A 21699-nucleotide genomic window follows, 5' to 3' on the forward strand; every position below is an offset into this window, starting at 1 on the left:
TTTCACCACAACCTGTTTAATCTGAGCCAAACTATTTGACCGTTTGTCGTATCAGAGCGTTTGACATGAACATGAATCCAAACAAACCTTCTCAGGTATGAAATCAGGGTTGTTGATGTATTTTTGCAGCTTCAGCAGGATCTGAGGCTTGATATTATCCTTGTCATAGTCTGTCAGACGCCTAAGGAAATTGGCATCTCCCAGTAATTGTTTGGCGCCGGGCCAGTCTGGTCTGTAAGGAGATGGGTCAAGGGTTGTGACAAAAGGGGGACTGAGAAAATGCTTAATACTAATTAATACATGTGCATGTGCGGCTGAAATTGGGACAAAATAAATCTGTTAAAATATCAATGTCTGATTTTGAATTCATTCCAATCTGCTGTAACCAATGGAATTTCAGCCAACCGTAGTTCCCATTTTTCGAGATAAATTGTGACAGGAAGTAACAATATAACGAGAAAAAAAAAACTACTTTTAAGGTAAGAAGACACCATATTTAGTTTCCAGTTGTATACTCTGCCATGCATTGTACCTGAATTATTTTCATGACAAGGATTTTTTGGGAACGGCCATAATGACCAGAAAGACAAAAGTATAATCAACCATTCATATTCATGTAACATTTTTAAAGTACTAGCAGTCAGTGAAAGTTTTACATAGTGCTGGCACAGTGAAACAGTGGCAGTTGAAGGATAAAAAAGATAGGATATTGGGGAGGATTGGATTTAGTGGAGTAATGCAGTAGATTAATGACTGATGAAATTTAAGGGTTGACAGAGTGATGAGTGCCGAGTCATGAGATGGTTGAGTAATCCCTCTGGATGCTGACTAAACAAAACATGTGGGATTAAAAAACTAGCCCCAAATCTAATACATTTGGCAGAACTGCAAAACAACAAAGAAGATTGTGATTAGAATGATGATGACTTAAATTATGCTGAGAATAATTATGCTGAGGATATCAGCATAATCATTATCAACCACCTTGAAAGATGATGAAGCTGGCTAAAGTGATGATCGTGGTTATTGTGATGGATCATCATGACAGATGGAATGATATCAGGATGCCTGATGATAATCTTTTTTTGAACAAACATTTGGCAAATTCTATTCTATTCTTGCTATTTTATATTCAGTGATCCTAGATCAAAATTGATGCGGGTATGCACACCATTGTTTTGTTTTAGTCCAACAGAATTACACACTATTTAAAGATAATAATTTGCCACTTCATTTTTATAATGAAGTCAGAAGAGCAAGCATTTATTTGGCATCAAATAGCATCTACCATTTCTAATTTGATGTTTTTCCTTCCAAAACAGAATATCACAGTGTGGCATAATTTAGTGAGTTTCCAAAGTTTGAAACAATGTGATATCAGATGGGGAGACAAAGACAATTTTATGTTATTAGAGAGTCAGAGAGATAGGACTGTTCAACAATCTTTGAGGAAGTCTTGTTTTTTAGAAGAGAGAGGGAAGCATACTGACTTGCAGTTGAGCAGGATGCAGACAGCCTCCATGACCGTCATGACTAGATCTGGGGGTTTGGTGAACACCTTGATCTCAGAGATGTCAGCCTTGTCCAAGGAACTAAGGGCTTGATTGGCTCGTTCCAAGGCTGGCAGAGCCTCATCCAGGTCTCTCTGGGCATCATCAGCTATAGCCTGGGTATCTTCAGCTTTGACCTTGGCTAAAGCCTCGTCTTCTTTCACTACTTTACGCACCTGTGGTAAGGATGTATTTTTGTGTTACACGCATGAACACACATACACTATAGCAATGAGATAAAAGCTTCATTCAGTGCTTTATAGGGAGGGACAAATTGGAGAAAAGTTAATTATATTTGTTATTTTTATTAATGAGTAATTGAATTACCTCGTCAGCACTCTCCTGGTCGACAGCCAGTTTCTCCATGAGGGCATCAACATCAATGGATTTCTGTTTCAGAACTGGCTCCAGAGCAGACAGGTCCACTTTCATTTTGTCCACTAGTTCATTGGTCTCAAGCAGCTTGGTCAGACCATTCTTCACACGGTCCCTGGCCTACATATGAACACAATCCCACATATATTTATTATGCATATTTTGCTATGTAGACATAATCTACAAAATAAGAAAAATGTGTTACAGCCACAAAGATGCTTATCACATATACATATACAGTCACCACCAGTCAGTAGCTAGTTTCTTCTTCAAAAATGTCAGGTAAAGGTTAATTATTAACACCACAAATAACAACGTATCACTTGTAGTGATAACTGCATTTTGGTGTTTAGCCTTACAAGCACTAACTGCTGTCTCTTGTCTTCGAGCATGGACAGGTAGAGATTAATGAGCTCCAGGTAGGAGGTAGGCGTGGTGTAGTATCGGCGTCTCAGCTCTGAGTAGAAGCGCTCAGCCATGTCAGTGACGCTAACATGTATCTCCACACAAAGGGCTGAAAAGCTCTGCTTCAGTTCCTCACTACCAAAGTCCACATTCTGGAAGAAGGCTTGAGAGACAGTGAGCAGCGCCTCACGGGGCCACTGGGATGGTTTAGGGGAAGAGAGGAAAAAAGAGGTAAGGTTTTCAGCAGGGGTGAGGAAATGTAGATTTGTTTTTGAGCTATTCTTTATTAAAGTGAATAAAGTGAATAAAGCGATTAAACAGAGTAGCAATACAAAGACATAAAACACTTTTCAAATGCAATAATAAAGAAATTCAATGAAGATGTAAATTACAAGCTTCTGCAACTGAATTAAAACAAAAAAATCAGTATTTTAACAATAGACATAATTAAACGATATGACTAAAAAGCCATACACTACAATCCTGAAACAGAGCACAGATGTAGAGAATGGCAGATGAGATAGTACATATTTGCAAAACAAGTACTATAGTAACAAGTTACCATAGACTGGTTTAAGACAAGAGTGATATCCTATCAAACATGTAGAGGATCACTTAAACATTTTTGTGCTTGTGCATGTCTAACAGTTTTCTATGCATAATAATTACATGATAATCATCTTCAATTTCACAGAATTAATAGATGTGGTCAAAAAATAAGAGCTATCTCAGAATACCTGTACAAACCAGTCAATGGTGCAGCAGTTGACCAGTGATGGGAACATGCGACAGCGGGACCTAAAGGCATCGCCTACGGGACTCATACACAGCACAATGTGCAGCTTCTCCCGCACACGAGAGATGAAATACTGGAATACCTGTAGGCCACACACACACACACACACATGCACAAATGCAAACAAGGTTTCATTATTTCTGGATGGTTGGACTCAGTAGGCAGCGAGCATTAAATGTTGATGTTTTCCTACAGCTCGCTTGGGTACACTAACTCTATAACTGACAGCATTTGCTCAGAGACTATGGCTATTTTGGCCATGGTATGTGTGTTGTTTCTGAAATGCTATATTCTTAACATAACACTTAGTTCTTATTACCTTCTTTTAGCAACTGACAGTTTTACTCTGCAGCTTTTGATACTGATGATCTCTTGATTTTATTTGAACATCTTAAACATCAGGTGGGCATATCTGGTATAGTTTTAAATTGGTTTTGTTTAAATCTCTATGAAATAACCCTTGTGTTGCCACTGGTGTTGCCATTGGCAGTCTGCCTCAGCTCCTTGCAGTTGAGAGTCTCCTCAGGGATCAATCCTTACTCCTTGGTTTTATCAGGGGCTTTAACCTCAAATCTGGGTCTACAAAGGTTAGCCTGGAGTCTCCACTGGTTGCCTGGCAACCTTACAGTGACGACAAGACACCAGGAAAGTAACTGTGCTCCACCAAGAAATAGTCTGGCAAATAACCCCCCTTTATAACCACAATGTGTGATTTTTATGCTTCAGTTTTTTCACAAATTAAACAAATGAGATATAACATGTTAGTTAGTGAGCTTTACAGGTGCTGGTAGGCAGATTTTGTTACCTTTGGGAGAGCCAGGCTTAATGTTTTCTGCTGTTTGCAGTCTTGGCGCTAAGCTAAGCTAAGCTAAGCTAAACTAAGCTAAATTAATTGTCTGACTTTTTGCTTTTATTGATACCATTTTTGACAACACGGGTAAACAATGTCCAATCCTGTTTCCTTTGTAACATTTGATGAGATCATTTTACTTATTTTGTTGATGTTGACTGTGACAAATTAAATGAATAAATTATAGAAATTAAAGCTTTCAAAAAGCAGAACCTAAGCATACAGGTTGCGAATTTCTGCAACTTTACAACTCAATAAATTGCTCTGATAATCTTCACAGACAATCTGTTTATTTGTACATGTGGTCGATAATTTATATACCAAATTCTATTTTTACAGGTGGAAGGATTTATGTTTTATATAGTATGTGTTTGTGTCTGAGCCTACCTCATCCCTGTTCTCTTCACTGATTCCAGCCTCTTTGGCTTTAGGGCGGGTGGCAGCAAGCACTTGTTCTAGCTCATCTTTCTCAAAAAGGTTGGGTACCTCACCAGAGTTCAGCATGTTGTTGATATCCTCCAAAAATTCCTCCACCACAATCTACAACAAGTGAGAGTCGACAGATCTCAATACACTTGTATGTGTAAATCTACATGTGTACAACTTCCTGCTATTTTCACATCAGCCTAGTTCTTCCTTCGTACCTGAGTATCCGTAAAGAGGAACACCATATTTTTTCCCTCCACCCCAGCCATCCTGTATAGCCTCCTCAAGTCTTCATGAAAGCTGTCATAGTTGTAGCCTCGACTCAGCTCAATCTCGAAGCATTGGTACCCACACATGTGGGATGCCAGTCGTGTGAGAGACTGCTTGCCTGTGCCTCCCACCCCTACTAGCAGAGCATTGCCTCTCTCCTGGCGGATCATACGGGCAATCCTAGAAGATGAGATAGGCAACATCATTAACACTTGCAACAAAACAACAGGATATGTTGGGGTTACAAGAAAATTTACATATTTATAGATCGTTATTTCCATGCCAAGAATGCCGTGTATCCTTTCAGCATTTTGTCTTTGAGTAAGACACTGTAGCCTTTCATACTTTTATTGTTAAAGAAGAGATTTGTGTGGTGTGATATACCATGATAAACTACTACTTTTGCACAGATGAACAAAGACTTGGTGTACACAAGCAAATCAATTATATCAAACTCTTCTGAACATTTAAGAGACACCTTATCATCTGCAGAAACAATAATAATAACAATAATAATGCATTTTATTTATGGGCGCCTTTCAAAGCACTCAAGGGCACCTTACAAGACACAGTTAAAAACAAGCAGCGATGTATCAAGACATCATAAAATCAAACAAAGCTTTGATATACAATAAATTAATACAATAGATAGGTATAAAATCATCATCAGTGCAAACGCCAATGTGGGTTTAACCATCAGAGTAAGGATCAGACCAAATTTGCCAGTTTGAAAAGGTGTCTTTTGAGACAGGATTTGAAGGTGGAGACAGAGTCAATATTGGGTATGTCTAATGGGAGAGAGTTCCAGAGGCAAGGGGCAGAACAGCCGAGGGCTTTAGATCTCATGGTAGCCAAGAGGGCAGATAGTATAGTGAGTTGGATGGCTGAAGAGGATCTGAGAGTATGACAGGTTGTGTAGATATGAAGAAGTTGAGAGAGGTGCTACGTTATGAAGGGCCTAAAAGGTGAGAAGCAGAGTCTTGTAATCGATACAGTATTTAACAGGGAGTCAATGAAGTTGCTGAAGAACAGGAGTAATGTGATCTATGGAAGGAGTTCAGCTAATGATACAGGCAGCTGAATTCTGGACCAACTGAAGTGTATGAAGACCGAATAGGACAGAACTGCAATAGTCAATACAAGATGTAATCAAGGTGTGAATGAGAATGGTGGTGCTGTCAGGTGTAAGCGATGGGCGAAGACAATTAAACCTGCAGTGTGGAACTTTTACATATAAGTGAACATCCATTACACTCAAGCCCTTGCTAAACGAGTTCACACAATGCTGATTAACCCTATCAACACCAGGCAAATCTTTGTATTCATAGTATATGGAGTTTATAATCTGGTGTCAGGTTTGACATTCCCACACTGGCCTAGTGGACTAGAGACTTCCGCCAGCCAAGCCAGCTAACTTCCATTTAGCTCTCTGCTAACTTGAATGGGGATGAAATAATTAAATCATGCAGCTCTTCTAGACTTCCCAAATGTTATCGGACCAAATGGATCAAATTCTAGTGAAACAATAGTGAAACAACTCATTTTGTGGGGGCTGTGATGCTCAAAACACTTAATCCACTGTTTGACAGTAGCAATGGAGTAGGCTAGAGCAGAACCTATGACGTAAGCATGTGTCGCCAGTGTTTTTGTAATTACTTTCACTGCCAGAAGGGGGAGAGAAAAGTCCCGCACTCCAGCTTTAATACTGCATAGGTGGACGTATGCAGACCGAGTAACATTGTTCATGTGAACTTCAAAAGATAATGTACTATCCATGACATACTGCACCTGTCATTCTATGTATTGTATCTGCTTCTATCAAATACTGAATTATAACTGCACAATTTCCAACAAGAGACAAACAGTATTACTGCACACATACAGTATTGTCACAGTTGCTGAGTACGTCAACGTGTCTCTTTCCTCACTTCACAGTTGGTACCACCTACAGCTAAAATCCATTAACCACCAACTAAGGAGTCATCTTACATAAAATCTGTCAATTCAGTGGCGCAGATTTGCATGTACACACCTAGAGACATGCTCAACGGCGTCCTGGAAGAAAACCAACTTGGTCTCCTTGCAGAAGGTCATGTTGTAATCATCAAGGTAATCCTGGAGAACAGTCTGAATCTTATTCATGTCTGTCAGATCCTCATACAGACGATCTTCTTTCTCTGCACCCACCTACAGATATATAATATGATGGAAGGCAAATGGAAGGCAGAGAAAATAAAATCTGTCAGGTATTACAGTGTAGAATCTAATATTTTCTGAACTTAACAAGCATTTTCCAAAATAAGATAGAATCTGACCTTGATGAAGTCTCCAAATATGATGGGCTGAGTCACAAAGTATGAGGGCTCCAAGCTAATACCAAAATATTTGCCTGGCAGAAAGAGAGAGAGAGTCAAAAAGAGGGGTATTCTTCAGCACGTAAAAGGAAAATAAGGGAAATGTGCAGGACTCAAACAATTTGTGCATTTTGAAAAGTGAGCCATCGGGGCTGTGTTTGTGACAATTCTTACTGGCCATCTCACAGACGATGGTGTTAAAATAAGTCTTATCTTGATTGTTGATAAGTCGATCATGGAACACCCGCTGACACTCATGGCAGAAGAGACGGAAGATCTGGGTCTTATCTCTAACCTGACTCGGCTCACACTGCAGTATACCTGGACATCAAGAGAATAAAAGATGCATGGGGAGAAGGATAACTGGATGTAACTGGATTATTTTGTTTATTTTTTATCTTTCCCTGAAATGCACATAACAAATCCACAGGCGCAAAACAAGCTGAATTAATGTAAACTAAGACACAGCTTGACTGGGTAACAGTTTTCAACATTATCAAAAATGCTACAGAGCTACAACATAAAATGACAAAGGAAATAAAAATAAAATGAAATAGCTCTAATGATGAACCTTTAAATGCATGTCAGTGAGTGTGGAACTTGTTGGAGAATAGACACAGTTTCACATTAGTGTCTCTGAAAATGCTTTAGGTTATTAATGTTCCCCTCTAAGAAACCGCTTTACTTATGGTTTGTATTGAATGTATAATTCAAAACAAAACTAACCCCTGACATGGTTCCAAATTGGAGCCATATAAAGATACAGTTATGAATACATATGTAGGGAAACATAACAGAAGATGAGGTGGCATAGAGAAAGGCCATGTGAGGTCAGCAATATCAGAATATGGAAAGAGTGGGTGTAAGTTTATTACCCCTCAACAACAGTATGTATTGCTATCAGGCACTGTGTGTTTGAACAAGTAGTGTGTGGCGATGTTGAACAGGTAGTGTATGGAAAGCAGTCATAGTAGTCACTTGAGGTCATCTTTGTGCTGTAATGACGCCTGCTGGGTAAAGGGAGAGAAAGAGAGATGGAGAGAGGGGAAAAGAGGCAGAGGGAGTGATGGTGCAGACGATTTGGGGCTGAGACAGAGCTTGTAAATATTGCTAATGTGGCTTATAGAGATAAATCATAGCTGTGCTCCATGCTGTGGAGGTATAAAGATTTAGACTATCTGTCAGTCTCTTTCAGTAAAGTTTAGTTTGTGCTGTTGAGGAAGAGAGAGGGTGTATATTCTGCATGCCAAAATTTCTGAAACCCAATTAAATATACATTTCTACTACTGTCCAACGTCTGCACTGTAGTTATGACAGCTGCAACTGTTCTCTGCAGAGGCCTGGCTGTACGATTACCTCTATGTGTGAGTCTGTGTGCATCAACTAGGTCATCAACCATGTCTCACCTTGGACACACTTGGAGAGGTCCCTGAGATTGAAGACATAGTGGGACTTAGCCGGAGTGGGCAGCAGATCCACACTCAAACGGTCGTAAATCTCCACAGCTGCATCCACAATCTGTCCGGCGCAGTCCTTCACTGCTTGGGAAAACTCACTGAGGAAACCGCTCAGGATGGCCTGGAGGAAGGTTGGGAAGGAAAAGAGTATGACTTAAAAAAAATAATAGCAGCATATAATGGAAAAAATAGCAAGAGTGAGATATCATAGAGCTTTAAAGTCGTAATAGCACATGTGACAACTCATCGAGGGTCATAATTCTTTGTGTATTGATGTGTTTGTCTGTGTATGTGTGTGTCCTGACTTTGAAGATCTGTTTGAGGCTGTGCTCTGAAGGTGTGGGCAGACACAGCATGCTGAAATGGCGGATGAATCGGGGGGTCACAGGGTTGCGTCCCCCTCCTGGAGGAGCACAAGCTGCGGCGATAGTCATTTCCTGGAGGAGAGAGGGGAGGAAGAATAGGAAAGAAGGGGGGGATTGCCAAAATCAAAAAAAGGAAGAAGATCAAGAAAAGTTGAACATCATGCGTCCAATCAGAAACTTCATCAAATGTTTCCAGTGAGAGGGCTGGATACACTTGGATGACCTTGTGGTATAGCACATTATCACACACACAGTAATAATCCTGTGCTAGTTTACACAGGTATGGTTTCTCCCCAATCTATGCTTATGTGTGACTCCAACACGACACACACATATCTACACACCCAACACACATTCACACACTCAGTTACATTATAAGACATCACATGCAGTCTTAAGTACAATCAGTCTTGTGTGTGTGTGTGTTTTTGTGTGGTGGTGGTGGAGGGGGAGGGGTGTAGCACAAGTTAAACTTTATATCAATGCAGAATACAAACATGGGTCCACATTATTACCACACATACAGATGCAAACACACACAGTCACACAAGATGAATGGGCTTCTGATATAAATGGACAAACTTCATTAAAATTCCAACTAGAAAACAATTTAAGTCGATGCTGACTGTGTAAAAACAAAAATAGCTATGTCTACACTTTTTTAACTTAACAGAAAACCAATCAAACATTAAAAAGGCACTCCAATGTTTTGTGAAATATCACCAAGAGTTAGATGAGAACATCGATAATAGCAATTTAATCTGTGTCAACTACAGCTCCAGGACCGTTAAACTGAGACCGGGAGCAGGAGGAAACAGCTAGACAAGTTCTGTCTAACGTCCTTTCCAACAACTGCAATTCCAACTACAAGCCGTCTTCTTTGGAGGCTTCATTTTCTGTGTTCACATTTTTAATAATCATCCTCACAGGGGATATAAATCATCATATAATGAAGAATAAATCATGAAATGAACTTTTCTCATAAGGGAGACCAGTAAACCTGCCCATTTCTTTTGCTACTGGTAGTGAATCCGAATGTAACTGTGTACACAGAGATCTCTGACTTTACTCTGGCTTTACATAAGGCTCCACACTGTAGTTGTTTTTCATTAGACACTATGTTCATAACTTAGATTTGTGCCAAACATCAACAGACTATCCTTCCTTACACACAACGTTAAAGCTCTTTCTAGTGAGTTGCTGTTCAGGCAAATTTACAAGTCTGTTCCAAAGTCGAATCATCTCATGTTTGTCTGACGTTTGGAGGTTACCATCCCATATCACCACTGAGGGCCAAAACTGAGTTAAGCTTATCAACTCCTAAAAACGACTGAATAGCTCTGTTGCAATTCACAGGTTCATGGAACCAGCTTAGTGCCATAAGCATAATCTGAAACAGGACACACACAAGACTTCCAGATCCAAGATCCTTACAATTTGACTTTGCAAAGCACTGATCCCAGCTCTCTACCTGCTGACATCACTAAAACATTAATACGCTCCTTAAAAGTCAGATGCTCATCCAAAATAAAACATGACAGATAAAATGTGACAGCACTGTTGAACCAAGATTAAAAGTAACTACACTTCCTGCAACTATTTTTTTGCCTGAAATGTACTATTTGAGTTTTATCCTGGCTTACCACTAGTAAGTTGCAGAAATATAAAACAAGACATTATGGCTTAATGAGCCTTAGATTATAATAGCTGAGCCCAGTATCTGCAGCTCCACAGAAATCCTTCCCTCTTGGTTACGTTGACAGCTAACTCTCCTCTAGTTCCCAAAATGTGTGAATGTTTAAATGTTCTACTTAAAATACTTAAAACTGAAGACTAAAGGGCATGTTCACTAGTCTATCTGCAGATTCATAAAAAGGGACAAACACCACATACATACCCATTAATGTCAAATGCACCATGATGATGTAGCTCATCTTATTTGTGCAAATTTGTACCTGGATCTCCTTCCAGAAGAACTTGTTTCTGTCATAGAAGCCAGAAAAGTCTTGGAACTGGCGCAGGAGCTCTATAGGTGGCTGAGAGCCATAACTGTCCAGCTTGGGCATATTCAGATCATCCACAAACACCACTAACTTCTTGTTACCAGGAGCACCTGCATAGAGGGAGAGGGAAGAGGATGAAGAGAGAGGGGCAGATAAAAAGAGTGAGAAAAGAGTTGGCAATGATTGACAGATGGACAGAAGGTTGATACTGTGTGTAGATGGATTGAGGAAACTGGGATGTGAAGGACAAATAGATGGCTAAATGAACAGATTAACTACCTCATTCAAGGCTTTACCATGCTTCAGCCCATTAACTGCACATTTGTGCCAACTATTTTTGGCAATCAAGTTTTTAGAGAGTTTTCCCACACTGCAGTATATGAATGATTGTGTGGTAATGCAGCTGCAAGCCTTTACCCAGAATGTTTTTCCTCTTTTTCTCCAATTTGGACTCAATGATTTCTTGCGTGCGAGCGGAGGAAGTCTGAGCAGAGAAGTTGATGTAGACTGGAAGGTACCCTGCCTTTTCCTGGATACTGTTGAGAAGGCCCCGAGCCACCACTGACTGTCAGGGATAGACATGTAGAAATCAATCAGACACCAATTGCTTTTTGTCAATAAAGTTTTACAATCTACATTGTATGAAATGCAACACCAAAAGTTTAATTTGCAAAAGCTTTTCAATAATTCTCTTGAGATTTTTTTGTTTTGTTAAACCCTAGCACAATAAAATATGAAAGCTCCATAGAAACCCAACACTGACAGACATTCATCATCATGGTATTTCATGTAGACAGTGCAATGACTTTTTCAACCTTTATCTTTATTGTATTCTAAATTTTAGTTTAAATGTTATTATTGATTCATTAATGTGAATTCTTAGTCTTCATTCCAATACTTTTCATTTATTTATGATCTCAGATCATTGGAATTGCCCATTTGTGCCATGGCCCCCATTGCTGCCAGCGTGCACTGTTGGCCATAGGAGACTGTAGACAACCAAGTGCTTACTCAAATTCACATGGAATCACGAGCCACCTTTTGCTGAAACATAGGATTAACCTTGAGGAAACAAGCAGGGGGTTTCTAAGTATCCAAGTGGACCTAACATTAACACTTTCATAATCTTGAAGAGCATGATAAGTATCTGAAGTCCTCTGCATCCAACAAACTGTAGGCTTGAAGTAGGAAGAATTTCCAGATTAAAACTAAAGATAAAAAAGCACACAGAAATTTTCTTTACAGTATCTTCTATTAAATCTTTTTAATAGGCTTATTTTCAAGCGTTTCCACTGGGGATTGTTCTGTACACTCTTTTATGTTAAATCCAATGTTAATATATCTGGTTAACATCTGGTAAATGTGCATTTTATATAATATTCACACAGTGCCCACACATGTTCACAGAAACAGAGGCATGTCTCAGGCTTAACGCACGCACAGGTGCACAAAACAACCAGAACTTGTTTTTGCAGCAACACTGTCAGTTGTATACACTGAAACACCTGGTGATGCCAGAAGCACTACTGCTGGGATCTGAGCTCAGGTTTCAGCTGTGGTGGGGCAGTGATTTTCTTCTATAAGACCCAGATGCTCCATCAAATAGTGGGCAAATAATTATCAACACAGGGTTGTATTTGGGTTCTCTGGTTAATTTAACTTTGTCCATTAGGTTATAGTGCTGCCATCCTAAGCGTAGAGTGTCTGTGTTGCTACTGTATCTGTGAATCCTTACCTTCCCCACGCCAGTGCCACCAGTGAAGAGTACAGAACGTCGCACAGACAGCAGTTTCTCCATCAGATAGCCGTAGCGGACAGTGTCTGTGGTGGGAACCAGCATCTCAAAGAAAGGTTGCTCCCTGTTGTATTTAAATGAAGGGATTATCTTCTCCCATGGCTCCAGACGCTTGTAGCCAAAGTTCATGTACAAACTCCACAGGGTACCATTTTTCGGGAGCTACACAGCACATATGAATGCACAAACAGGCAGACAAACACTTTAGGAAAATTGAATGTAATACATTTCACAAAAATGCATATAAGTGCCTACATGAGACTGTGTGTCATTAGCTACAAAACTTCCTTAAAAATCAGCCACAAATTCGACTCTGTTGTTGATTGTACTTTCTGTCATGTGGTGCTTGGGAAGTTTCCTTGTGGCATGTGAATTAGAACATGTATGCCATATTTGTTTCCCTGAATCCTGCTGTTACTGATATGTGTGTGTGTGTGTGTGTGTGTGTGTGTGTGTGTGTGTGTGTGCGTGCATGTGTGTGTGCGTGCATGTATGTACACAGTTTATATTCCCTCAAGCTTCACAGCTGGGAGTTGGCTGGATTGGCGTCATCTTACAGTAAACATACACAAAACATACACATACAGAGTTCTTTGATACAATAGTTCACATTCACAGCACACCACGAAACAACAACAACATTAGTTCTGTATGAAGAGACAGATGAACAGATGCGGGCACATGTGGCAGACTCCAGGTTTAATTATATCCTTCAACCCTTTTACCTACATACTCACTCCACCTTCAAGTGAGTCATGTTCGTACCTGCCTGTGTTCTCCCTCTGTCAGTAATACATTACCTCAATCATCTGTCACAACTTCCAGTCAAGACAAAACTCTCACACAATTAACTTCCCATTTCCTGTTTGGCTGAAGGACTCATAATATCAGCCTCCAGCTTCCTTCATTTATTTCTCTGCACCTCATTCTTTACAAATAAAAATGATTCATTTCATTCTATTACCCCCCAATTCGTAGTTAGCTAAAGTGGGCAAGGTAGAATAATGATATGCACTATACTTTTATAACCTTGGCACAAAGCTCATCCTTTCATCTGATTTACCTTTCCAATATGTTCTTTGTATCCCACTGAAGGAATTACTAAAATGTCTGGATGTTCTTTCTTAATGTCTTCATTTCATGAGTGACTGATATCATAAAGTAGAATCTTCTTTTAGATTAGCTGTGCTCCAGCTAGATACATCCAGTGCCCACTTTGAGTGCTTTGATGTAATATATAATATGATTTAACCTTCAGGCCTTTTCACATATATCATGCTAATACCAGCAAATGTGTTGGCAAATGGATTTGACTCTCAGTCATACAGATGAGGGATAAAATATGCCACGAGTGGCAGAGAAGAGTTTTAAAAGCATCACTGGACATGTGAGGTGCAGTTGACATTTTGTCATGTATATCAGTGTCTTATCAAAGTTTGTTGAATCTGTAAATGTACCATAGAGCAAACAAGACAAAGAGTCTACAGCCATGCCAGCAGCTAGGCACAGTTGTTCTTTAAGGTAAATGCTGACATCAGGATACTAAAATGTAATAATGCGAATATGCTGATCTTCAGCAGGTAACATTTACCAGGGTCACCACCTTCATTTAGCCTGTTAGCATGCCAACATATGCTAGATAGCAATAAACACAAAGTACAGCTGAGGTTGATGGGAATGTCATTAGTTTTGTTGGTATTTGGTCATAAACAAAGTACTGGGCAAATTGAAATTTGACCTGAAAATTGACCTGATGATGGGGCTAGCTGAAAAGTCAGGGGATCACCATAGTCAGTAGGCTTCATCTACTGGGTACCATGAATGTCTGAACAAACTTTCATAGCAATTCATCCAATAGTTGTTGAGATATGACTGACCAACAGACTGATGTTGCAATACATAGAGGTGTCAACATATGGTATAGCATGGCTAAAAACCTTCCATCCTGTCCATCTACCTGTGCATGTACTGTATCTGTGGCTGTGTGTACATGTATATACCTTAGCATTGCTGTTGCCTTCAAACTGCCCTCTGACGAAGGTGTCAAAAGCATCCCAGTGAGAGCTGGTCAGGTTGCCTCCTACTGCCCATAAGTAGCAAAATATGAAGGTCTGACATATTACAGCGTTGAGGTGTTTGGAATCCTGACACCAACACACATAAACACACACAAAAGAGGAAGAAGCTCAATCATTAAGTAATGGCATGGTTCAAGCTGAAGCATACACATATATATAACATTTGCTCTTGTTTTTGTGCACTTCATTTCATTTCAATTCATGCATTTCTACCACGTGGTCAGCTATCAGGTATTGGTGTTATGTGGTTGAAGTAAAGGAGCTGCCTTTGCCTTTTGTCACCTGACTTTACCAACCCACAACAAACTGTTCTGAATACTGTTTGAATTTGAGTACTGGCTTATTGTGCAAAGCTAACTAAGATCTGCACTAACAGACTGGTCCTCTGAAATGGAATAAAGTGATAGTTTATTGTGTTTAATGTACCATTTTAAGGTCTGGCCCTCCCTTGCCCAGCAGCAGTGCCTCTAGCAGGGAGCAAAGAGTGTTGACTTTACTGATGTCCACCTGGCGGATCGCCTGGATACAATGCTTCAACACAAACCGTAGTCCTTTCTCCACATACTGCTCAAATAGCTCCAGCAGGTATGTGCGCACTGGGTCTGGGAGCTAGTCAGACAGCAATGAATGAGAGAAGAAAGACGTTTACAAAGAGAGGGATGTACGCAGAGGAGGTTAGGGTTACTCAGTGATTTCTATGAAAACCTTTATCTACTTAACCACTTAACAGGTACACAAACTGTTGGCTTAAAGAGGAGTAATGGACAGAGCAGACTGGGGAAAAAAACAGTTCAGTGGAAATCACAAAAAATTTAATTAAAAACTCTAATAAATTCTAATTTAACACAATTGTTTTAAATGCATCAAAGTTATCCGAGACAAAACCAAGAAAACCAAACCCTTCTAAAAAAATAAAAGGTTGCTTGTTAAAAACCTGATTGAAATAGTTCAATGGAAAGGTTGAAACAATCAAAGGTAGGTGATAGATGTGGAGAGAGAATTATGGGACACAACAGACTGCAAAGAATAAATTAAACATGACACTATCAAAAAACAGAATATTCTCAGATAATTATATATCAAGACAGACAAAGTGGGAGAGGTCAAAGATGTGAGGAGAGATAACCCGCTCTCGCTGCTGTGTTTAGTCACCCAAAAAGGTTCAGGGCTAATATTGCAAGCTAATAACTGTGATGTGATGTGCTGTCAAGTCTAAATCTAAACTTCTCCTGCTTGTAACGCCTGGAAAGGCACATTACCATTCATCTACCGATGCACACAAAGTCAGGAATACAGTTACAAACATGCACACACACACACACACACATACACAATATGAGGGCAATCATGGGGACAGATGAAACTTTAGTAGTCAATTATATAGGGGATGCAGAAGTGTGTTTGATGTTTGAATGATGCTTGGACTGTGATCAGTGGTGCATAACTATGACCTGAGAGAAAACCTGATATGATAAATGTAACAATTGACATGCAGTATTCTATATGTACTACCACTGACCCATGACCACGTCAGATAAAAATCTAATTATATAGTCATGTAATATTGTTTTAAAAGCAGTTGTATGCCAAGCTTTTAGACACTTTCTAATGCATTTTTGCAACTCTATATACTTAAAAAACTAAACTAAACAAAAAACACCTAGAATTTTACCACCTTGGCTCCTAGACCACTGATCCATGTCTGGACATAGGGCATCCACTTGAGCTCAGCAGGGTCAATATAAACCATCCCACAGCGACTGACTGTGGCTGGAGATGCCACAGCCAAGTCCTGGACCTAAAAACACATAGTAGCACATGTAAAATCTCTTTTGACCTTTAGTCATGAACGTACCATTTTATACAGGTAAAAGGTAATGAAGGAGATTTGATAAGGTGATCTCAGAGCACAAAATACTGTAGAACTATATGTATATGAAATTGAAATACTGCTTACTAACAAAATCATCAAACTCAACTTCCACTATGTTTAGCTCTAACCTCGAACACCATATGTATGGATGGGGTAAGCTTGATTCGCTCGCTGTTGGCCAGACAGAGCATCTTGTTGTCATCCAGCACAGTGTTCATGTTCTCAATCCACAGGGCGTCAACTGGCCCATCGCAGATCACCCACTTGTGGTCATCAGTGGTGTCGCTGACTGCATCACGGACACTCAGCGCCATTAGTCCATCACGCCACTCCAGTGTCAATGTATTAACCTAAGGCATTGAGGTCAAAAAATGAATGATTATAGAGAGAGAAGTGAATAAGCCATTCTAAACTTCACTCTCCTGCCTACAGTACCTCGCCATAGAGCTCTCCCATCGTGACAGATTTGGGGTTGAGAACATAGGTCTTGACAAGCTGATAGAAGGGGTTGCTAGCCTTGTTCCCTGTGCGATGGAGGGTCTCCAGTGTGTCTGCCAGAATGTTGTAGACAGTGGTCTTACCTCCACCAGTAGGCCCAACCAACATCACACCATGACGCACTATCATGGTCTCATATAGTTGGATCACCTGGTGGTAAAGAAAGAAGGGTAATGGAGAAAAATGTAGACATGTTTCATCAAGATGAACCTGTTTCACACAGCAAATCAAATGCATACATGTCTATTGCTGATAAAACAAACATATAGACACAAAATTCTATTCACCTATACTGTATTGGAGTTGTATGAGAAATTTCTAAAAGAGTCATCTCTGAACCTAAGCAAGTAAAACTAAAATTGCCTGCATGTTTAAATACAACTAGAGACAGAGTATGTGAAAAGATTTTTTTTTTTTTAAATTTGGGGTAAGTACCTCTTTGAAGGATTTTTTTCTTAATGTCAACAATTCTGATGAAAACAGCTAAACCACAATGAACTGATCATACTAACATGTACTGCACTAGGTGACATATTCCTTCATCATGGTGAACAGGAATAATTTAGTTAATCCGACATACACTGTACTGATGCTCTAAATTCTCACTAGTGTACCAAATATGTATCAATCCGTGCTAAAAAATAGTCCCAAAGAAATTCACCACTTACTCTATTTACTCTAAACTACAGTACCAAGTTGTTTTAGGAGATTACTGAGCCTTTTTTAAACGTGAAACAACATATTTATTCACTAGGAATGAATGAGCTTGGGGCTGAGGGCCAGTGACAGGGTAGAGAAGTCAGAATGTATTGAGGTACAGGCTAACTAATACAATGCTGGTTTTTTTCTCTTTTCATGGGATTTGTTGACAATAAGAGAAATTTAGAAAGTGTGTATTACATGTGTGTTACCAAAAGATTTTACAGAAGTAAAATATTCATAAGGCAATAATTCAGTAAAATAAAGGAGCATCTCTTTTCCCACTTGTACCTTCTTGGTCATGCTGGCCAGGGGCTGCAGGCTCCGCTTAACTAGAGACTCCAGGATGGTGGAATGCAGCACACCATAGTCATGCTCGGGGATACACACACCAGGGAACAGGTCTGATAGGATACCACTGGACAGTGGTTAAAATATGGTAATACATGCACACACATTGACACAGAAAAGGAAAATAATGTAAGTAAAGAAAGAACACGCCATTTGCTCATTTTGAAATGATCATATTTGTGCTGGAAAGGATGTGCAACAGTCTAATGTCCTGTATGTTATCATTATGTGTGCATTTTGAGCACCAGGAGTAACATGCACTTACTTCCTTACCAAAATGTCCGATAAGCTTACCCGAACAGCACAGCATCATCTGTAAGGAACTTTGGCAGGTTGGAATCCCTCAGGGCTCTGATAAGAACCACATCCTCACTGAGGTGGGGGTTGGCTCTCTTTAGGGACCTAAGGACAGATCATCAAATGACATGCTTTTACACTGATATATTTTCAGCCCAGCAATCTATTTGTCAAAGAATCATTACATGTTCACAGATCATTTGCATACTGTATGGTTTATTCTTTGCAATCCTAAAGCTTGAAGTGCTTTCAGTCATATGTCTGTTAACTTGTTTGTTGAATCTTGGTTTGTTTGCTTTATTGCTCCCTCCATCTTGCTCATACTGCAGAACAATTCTCAGTTTTCAGTTTACATGTTGTTCTAAATTATTAACAGTAGTGCTTAACGAGTCAGTTTTAGAAGAAATGGCATTAAAATAACAAAGAGAACATTTTATCAAATGAAAAAAAATCCAACATTCTTTTATCACACTTCATTTGACAACATGAAACGTGACAAGACAGGCTGCAGCTCTCCAAAAGTTGTCGGTGCAGTCACTGAAATAAATGTTAACAATATGGGAACATTAATGTTCTAATGGGCAAAGTAATTAGTGGGAAATAGACTCTCTACAAATACAGATGTAATAAAGATAATAAGCAACCAACGTGAGCTGATGATTGAATTTTGCACAACCTGATCTTTACAACAAGCTGGCTCCACTTGATTATTTAAAAAAAAAAAAAACAGAGTAAAAAACATTAGAGTCATTAGAGTGGGAGATACTGAATGTGTGCTTAGTCTGGAACAAGCAGACTCAGAGGAGTAATATCTAGGCAAAGACAGACAATGAATCACAAGCCAATTACAACAGTTCCCTGAGTTTCAGCTACTAACCAACAGTCAAAAGCATGACTTTCACTATATATGGTCAAGAGCATCAATTCAAATCTATTTATGCACCCACACAGACCAGGAACAATTATGCTTTTCCAAAATTTGTCGACCTAATCTCATCCCTCATCTCTTCATGTGCCTCAACTGTCATCCATCTATGTCTCCAGCTAATCTGGTTCAATGATGATGTCCCAGGGATTTTTTCAGAATCAGCAGAAACTAACATACATACAACATACAACTAATATACATTTCTATTAATTCATTATTAAATTCCTCTGTTGAACTCAGAAGTTAGCAGTTACCAGTTACTTCAGCAGCTCTGTCAGCATTATGTATTATGTACTATTCTGAAGTAAAAGGATGTAGGCACAGTTCAGGCTCAGAGTGCTATTAATCAAAAGCTATCAAAGTAAAATAATGTACTTTACCATAAACAGATATCATGCTTGAAACACACAGATACACACCACAGAGTGGCTCAGCTCAGGATAAGATCAATTAATAAATCTGTGGCGACTCAGAACATTTTCCAAGCGATGGAGGGATATGCCTTTGGTTGAGTGAGGAAATTTCACAGAGATGGTACTTGAAGTGTAACTGGTACTAAAGTGGAGAAACGCCTATTTTCTATTATCTACTTTAGTCATACCATGAAAGAATGGGGTCATTTTTCAACAATCAGAGGTTCTTATGCTCTAATCAGAATCATCACTGGAACAGTATTTGATTTATTTATTTTTTTTATATTTGATTATAGTATTTGCAGAATATATGAAAGTTTAGCACCAAGCATGACCATCTAACTCACTGATGATGGACTAAAATATGGCAACTGTGTGCTGATTATCAGTATATCCATTTAAGATTAATAATCTCGCACATTAGCCATGTATGTCTGTGTGAGTGCAAGCACGGCTCTCCTGACACTCACACAGACACACACACAAAAACACATGTATTAATGTAAAGAAAATGTGCTGTGAGGGATTATTAATGTTAACTTAAATGGATTGATTACTAATTAGCACACAATGGTCCTTCTGGGACTTTCCTGCAGAGGTGAATGGATGTTTGTCTCTATAACTGAATGCACATGTGTATCAGTGTATGAGTACGATGCGTGTTTCTCTGACCCTGCCATGACCAGAACAGACTTGACTGCTCTCATGCCAAAGTCGTAGTGGTCCTGCTGGGACAGCTGCTCAGAGCACAGCTTGTACATCTGGGTCATCTTCCTCGCTAGGGTCTTACTGGACTCGAATCCCTCAGAGTACAAAATCACCTACAGGGAGGGAGAGAGGGAGTGATGCAGACATAGATATAGAGGCAAAGATACAGTTGAGATGAAGATAGACACAAAGATAAGAAACAATGAAACTATGAATTGCCTGTTACCTCAGCAATGAGCGCATAGTTTGGCACCATCATGGCTATGGGTCTAAAGAGAGCTTTAAGGTTGTCAGGTAGCTCTGTTCTTCCAGCATAGCCCGGGTTCATAGTAATGAATGCAGCACACGTCATCACCAGCTTAATCTCTTGGCCCTCAAATCGAAACCTCGACAGCTGCATAACACAGAGATGAGTGAGATGTTCTTGTTTGTGTGTGTGAGTGTGATGTCTTAAAAATCTAAACAAGCAAGATAAGTTTGTGTAGCAGTAGCTGAGGGTCTTTCTTTATCTCCTCTATGGAAAATAAAGCAATGCCACAGTAGATTACTTGATGTTTGTGTGTACCTTAGCAGCTTTAGCATTTCGTATGGTTATGAGCTGCTGAGCGATGACTGATAACACTTCAATGTCGATTCGGTTAAACTCATCAAAACAACACCAAGCTCCAGACTGAGCAAGCCCACTGAAGAAACGCCCCATCATCTAGAGGAGAGAAAATAAGAGAAAGAAATATTACTAACAACAGAATGGGTAAAACAGTAAAGCAGCACATATAAAGGCTTGGATAGTCATTTCCATTTTTTCATGTATTGTTTCATATTATAGGCGTACTGTACTGAAGTCCTGTGAGAATTTTACTATGATTCAAGGTTATGCTACACATACAATATCATTTTGATTCAACTTATCAGTGGCAAACTCCCCAGCCTATTTTAGCTGTATATTTATATTTGCCCCTATAAACGAGCTATTAACACGGCTTAGAGAGAAAGAACGTGAGGGAGGAGTGAGAACAGAATGTGATATGTCATCAAGGCAAAGTCTCAGTGGACCAGAGGAATATTGCAGAAGAGGACAAAAGCAACATGCATTCATTAAATTGTAATGCTAGTAAAAACACCAGTGTTACATTACATATTTCTTCTTGTTAAATTCATTATAGATTCCCACTGGTTGGGGCTGAGTACATTGTGGAGATGCACCAGGA

The 21699-nt window shown here is 39.5% G+C and overlaps 1 protein-coding gene across 1 annotated transcript in view; it reads right to left on the bottom strand.

Moving 5' to 3' along the window:
* Positions 1-21699, bottom strand: part of dnah6 (dynein, axonemal, heavy chain 6) — a 57472-nt gene that overhangs the window by 20929 nt on the left and 14844 nt on the right. Inside the window, exons 32-56 of the mRNA XM_044346335.1 lie at positions 21057-21194; positions 20718-20885; positions 20456-20604; positions 18440-18547; positions 18086-18212; positions 17033-17245; positions 16726-16947; positions 16400-16522; positions 15151-15333; positions 14647-14790; positions 12587-12808; positions 11269-11416; positions 10804-10961; positions 8789-8920; positions 8433-8604; positions 7201-7347; positions 6988-7061; positions 6705-6859; positions 4621-4852; positions 4364-4516; positions 3068-3208; positions 2285-2527; positions 1878-2045; positions 1491-1726; positions 88-232 (exon numbers count right to left, since the gene is read on the bottom strand). Of these exons, the coding sequence (XP_044202270.1) occupies positions 88-232; positions 1491-1726; positions 1878-2045; positions 2285-2527; positions 3068-3208; positions 4364-4516; positions 4621-4852; positions 6705-6859; positions 6988-7061; positions 7201-7347; positions 8433-8604; positions 8789-8920; positions 10804-10961; positions 11269-11416; positions 12587-12808; positions 14647-14790; positions 15151-15333; positions 16400-16522; positions 16726-16947; positions 17033-17245; positions 18086-18212; positions 18440-18547; positions 20456-20604; positions 20718-20885; positions 21057-21194 (4101 nt within the window). The remainder of the gene's footprint in view (positions 1-87; positions 233-1490; positions 1727-1877; positions 2046-2284; positions 2528-3067; positions 3209-4363; positions 4517-4620; positions 4853-6704; positions 6860-6987; positions 7062-7200; positions 7348-8432; positions 8605-8788; positions 8921-10803; positions 10962-11268; positions 11417-12586; positions 12809-14646; positions 14791-15150; positions 15334-16399; positions 16523-16725; positions 16948-17032; positions 17246-18085; positions 18213-18439; positions 18548-20455; positions 20605-20717; positions 20886-21056; positions 21195-21699) is intronic.

The sequence above is a fragment of the Thunnus albacares genome, chromosome 3 (assembly GCF_914725855.1).
Source record: "Thunnus albacares chromosome 3, fThuAlb1.1, whole genome shotgun sequence".
NCBI lineage: Eukaryota > Metazoa > Chordata > Actinopteri > Scombriformes > Scombridae > Thunnus > Thunnus albacares.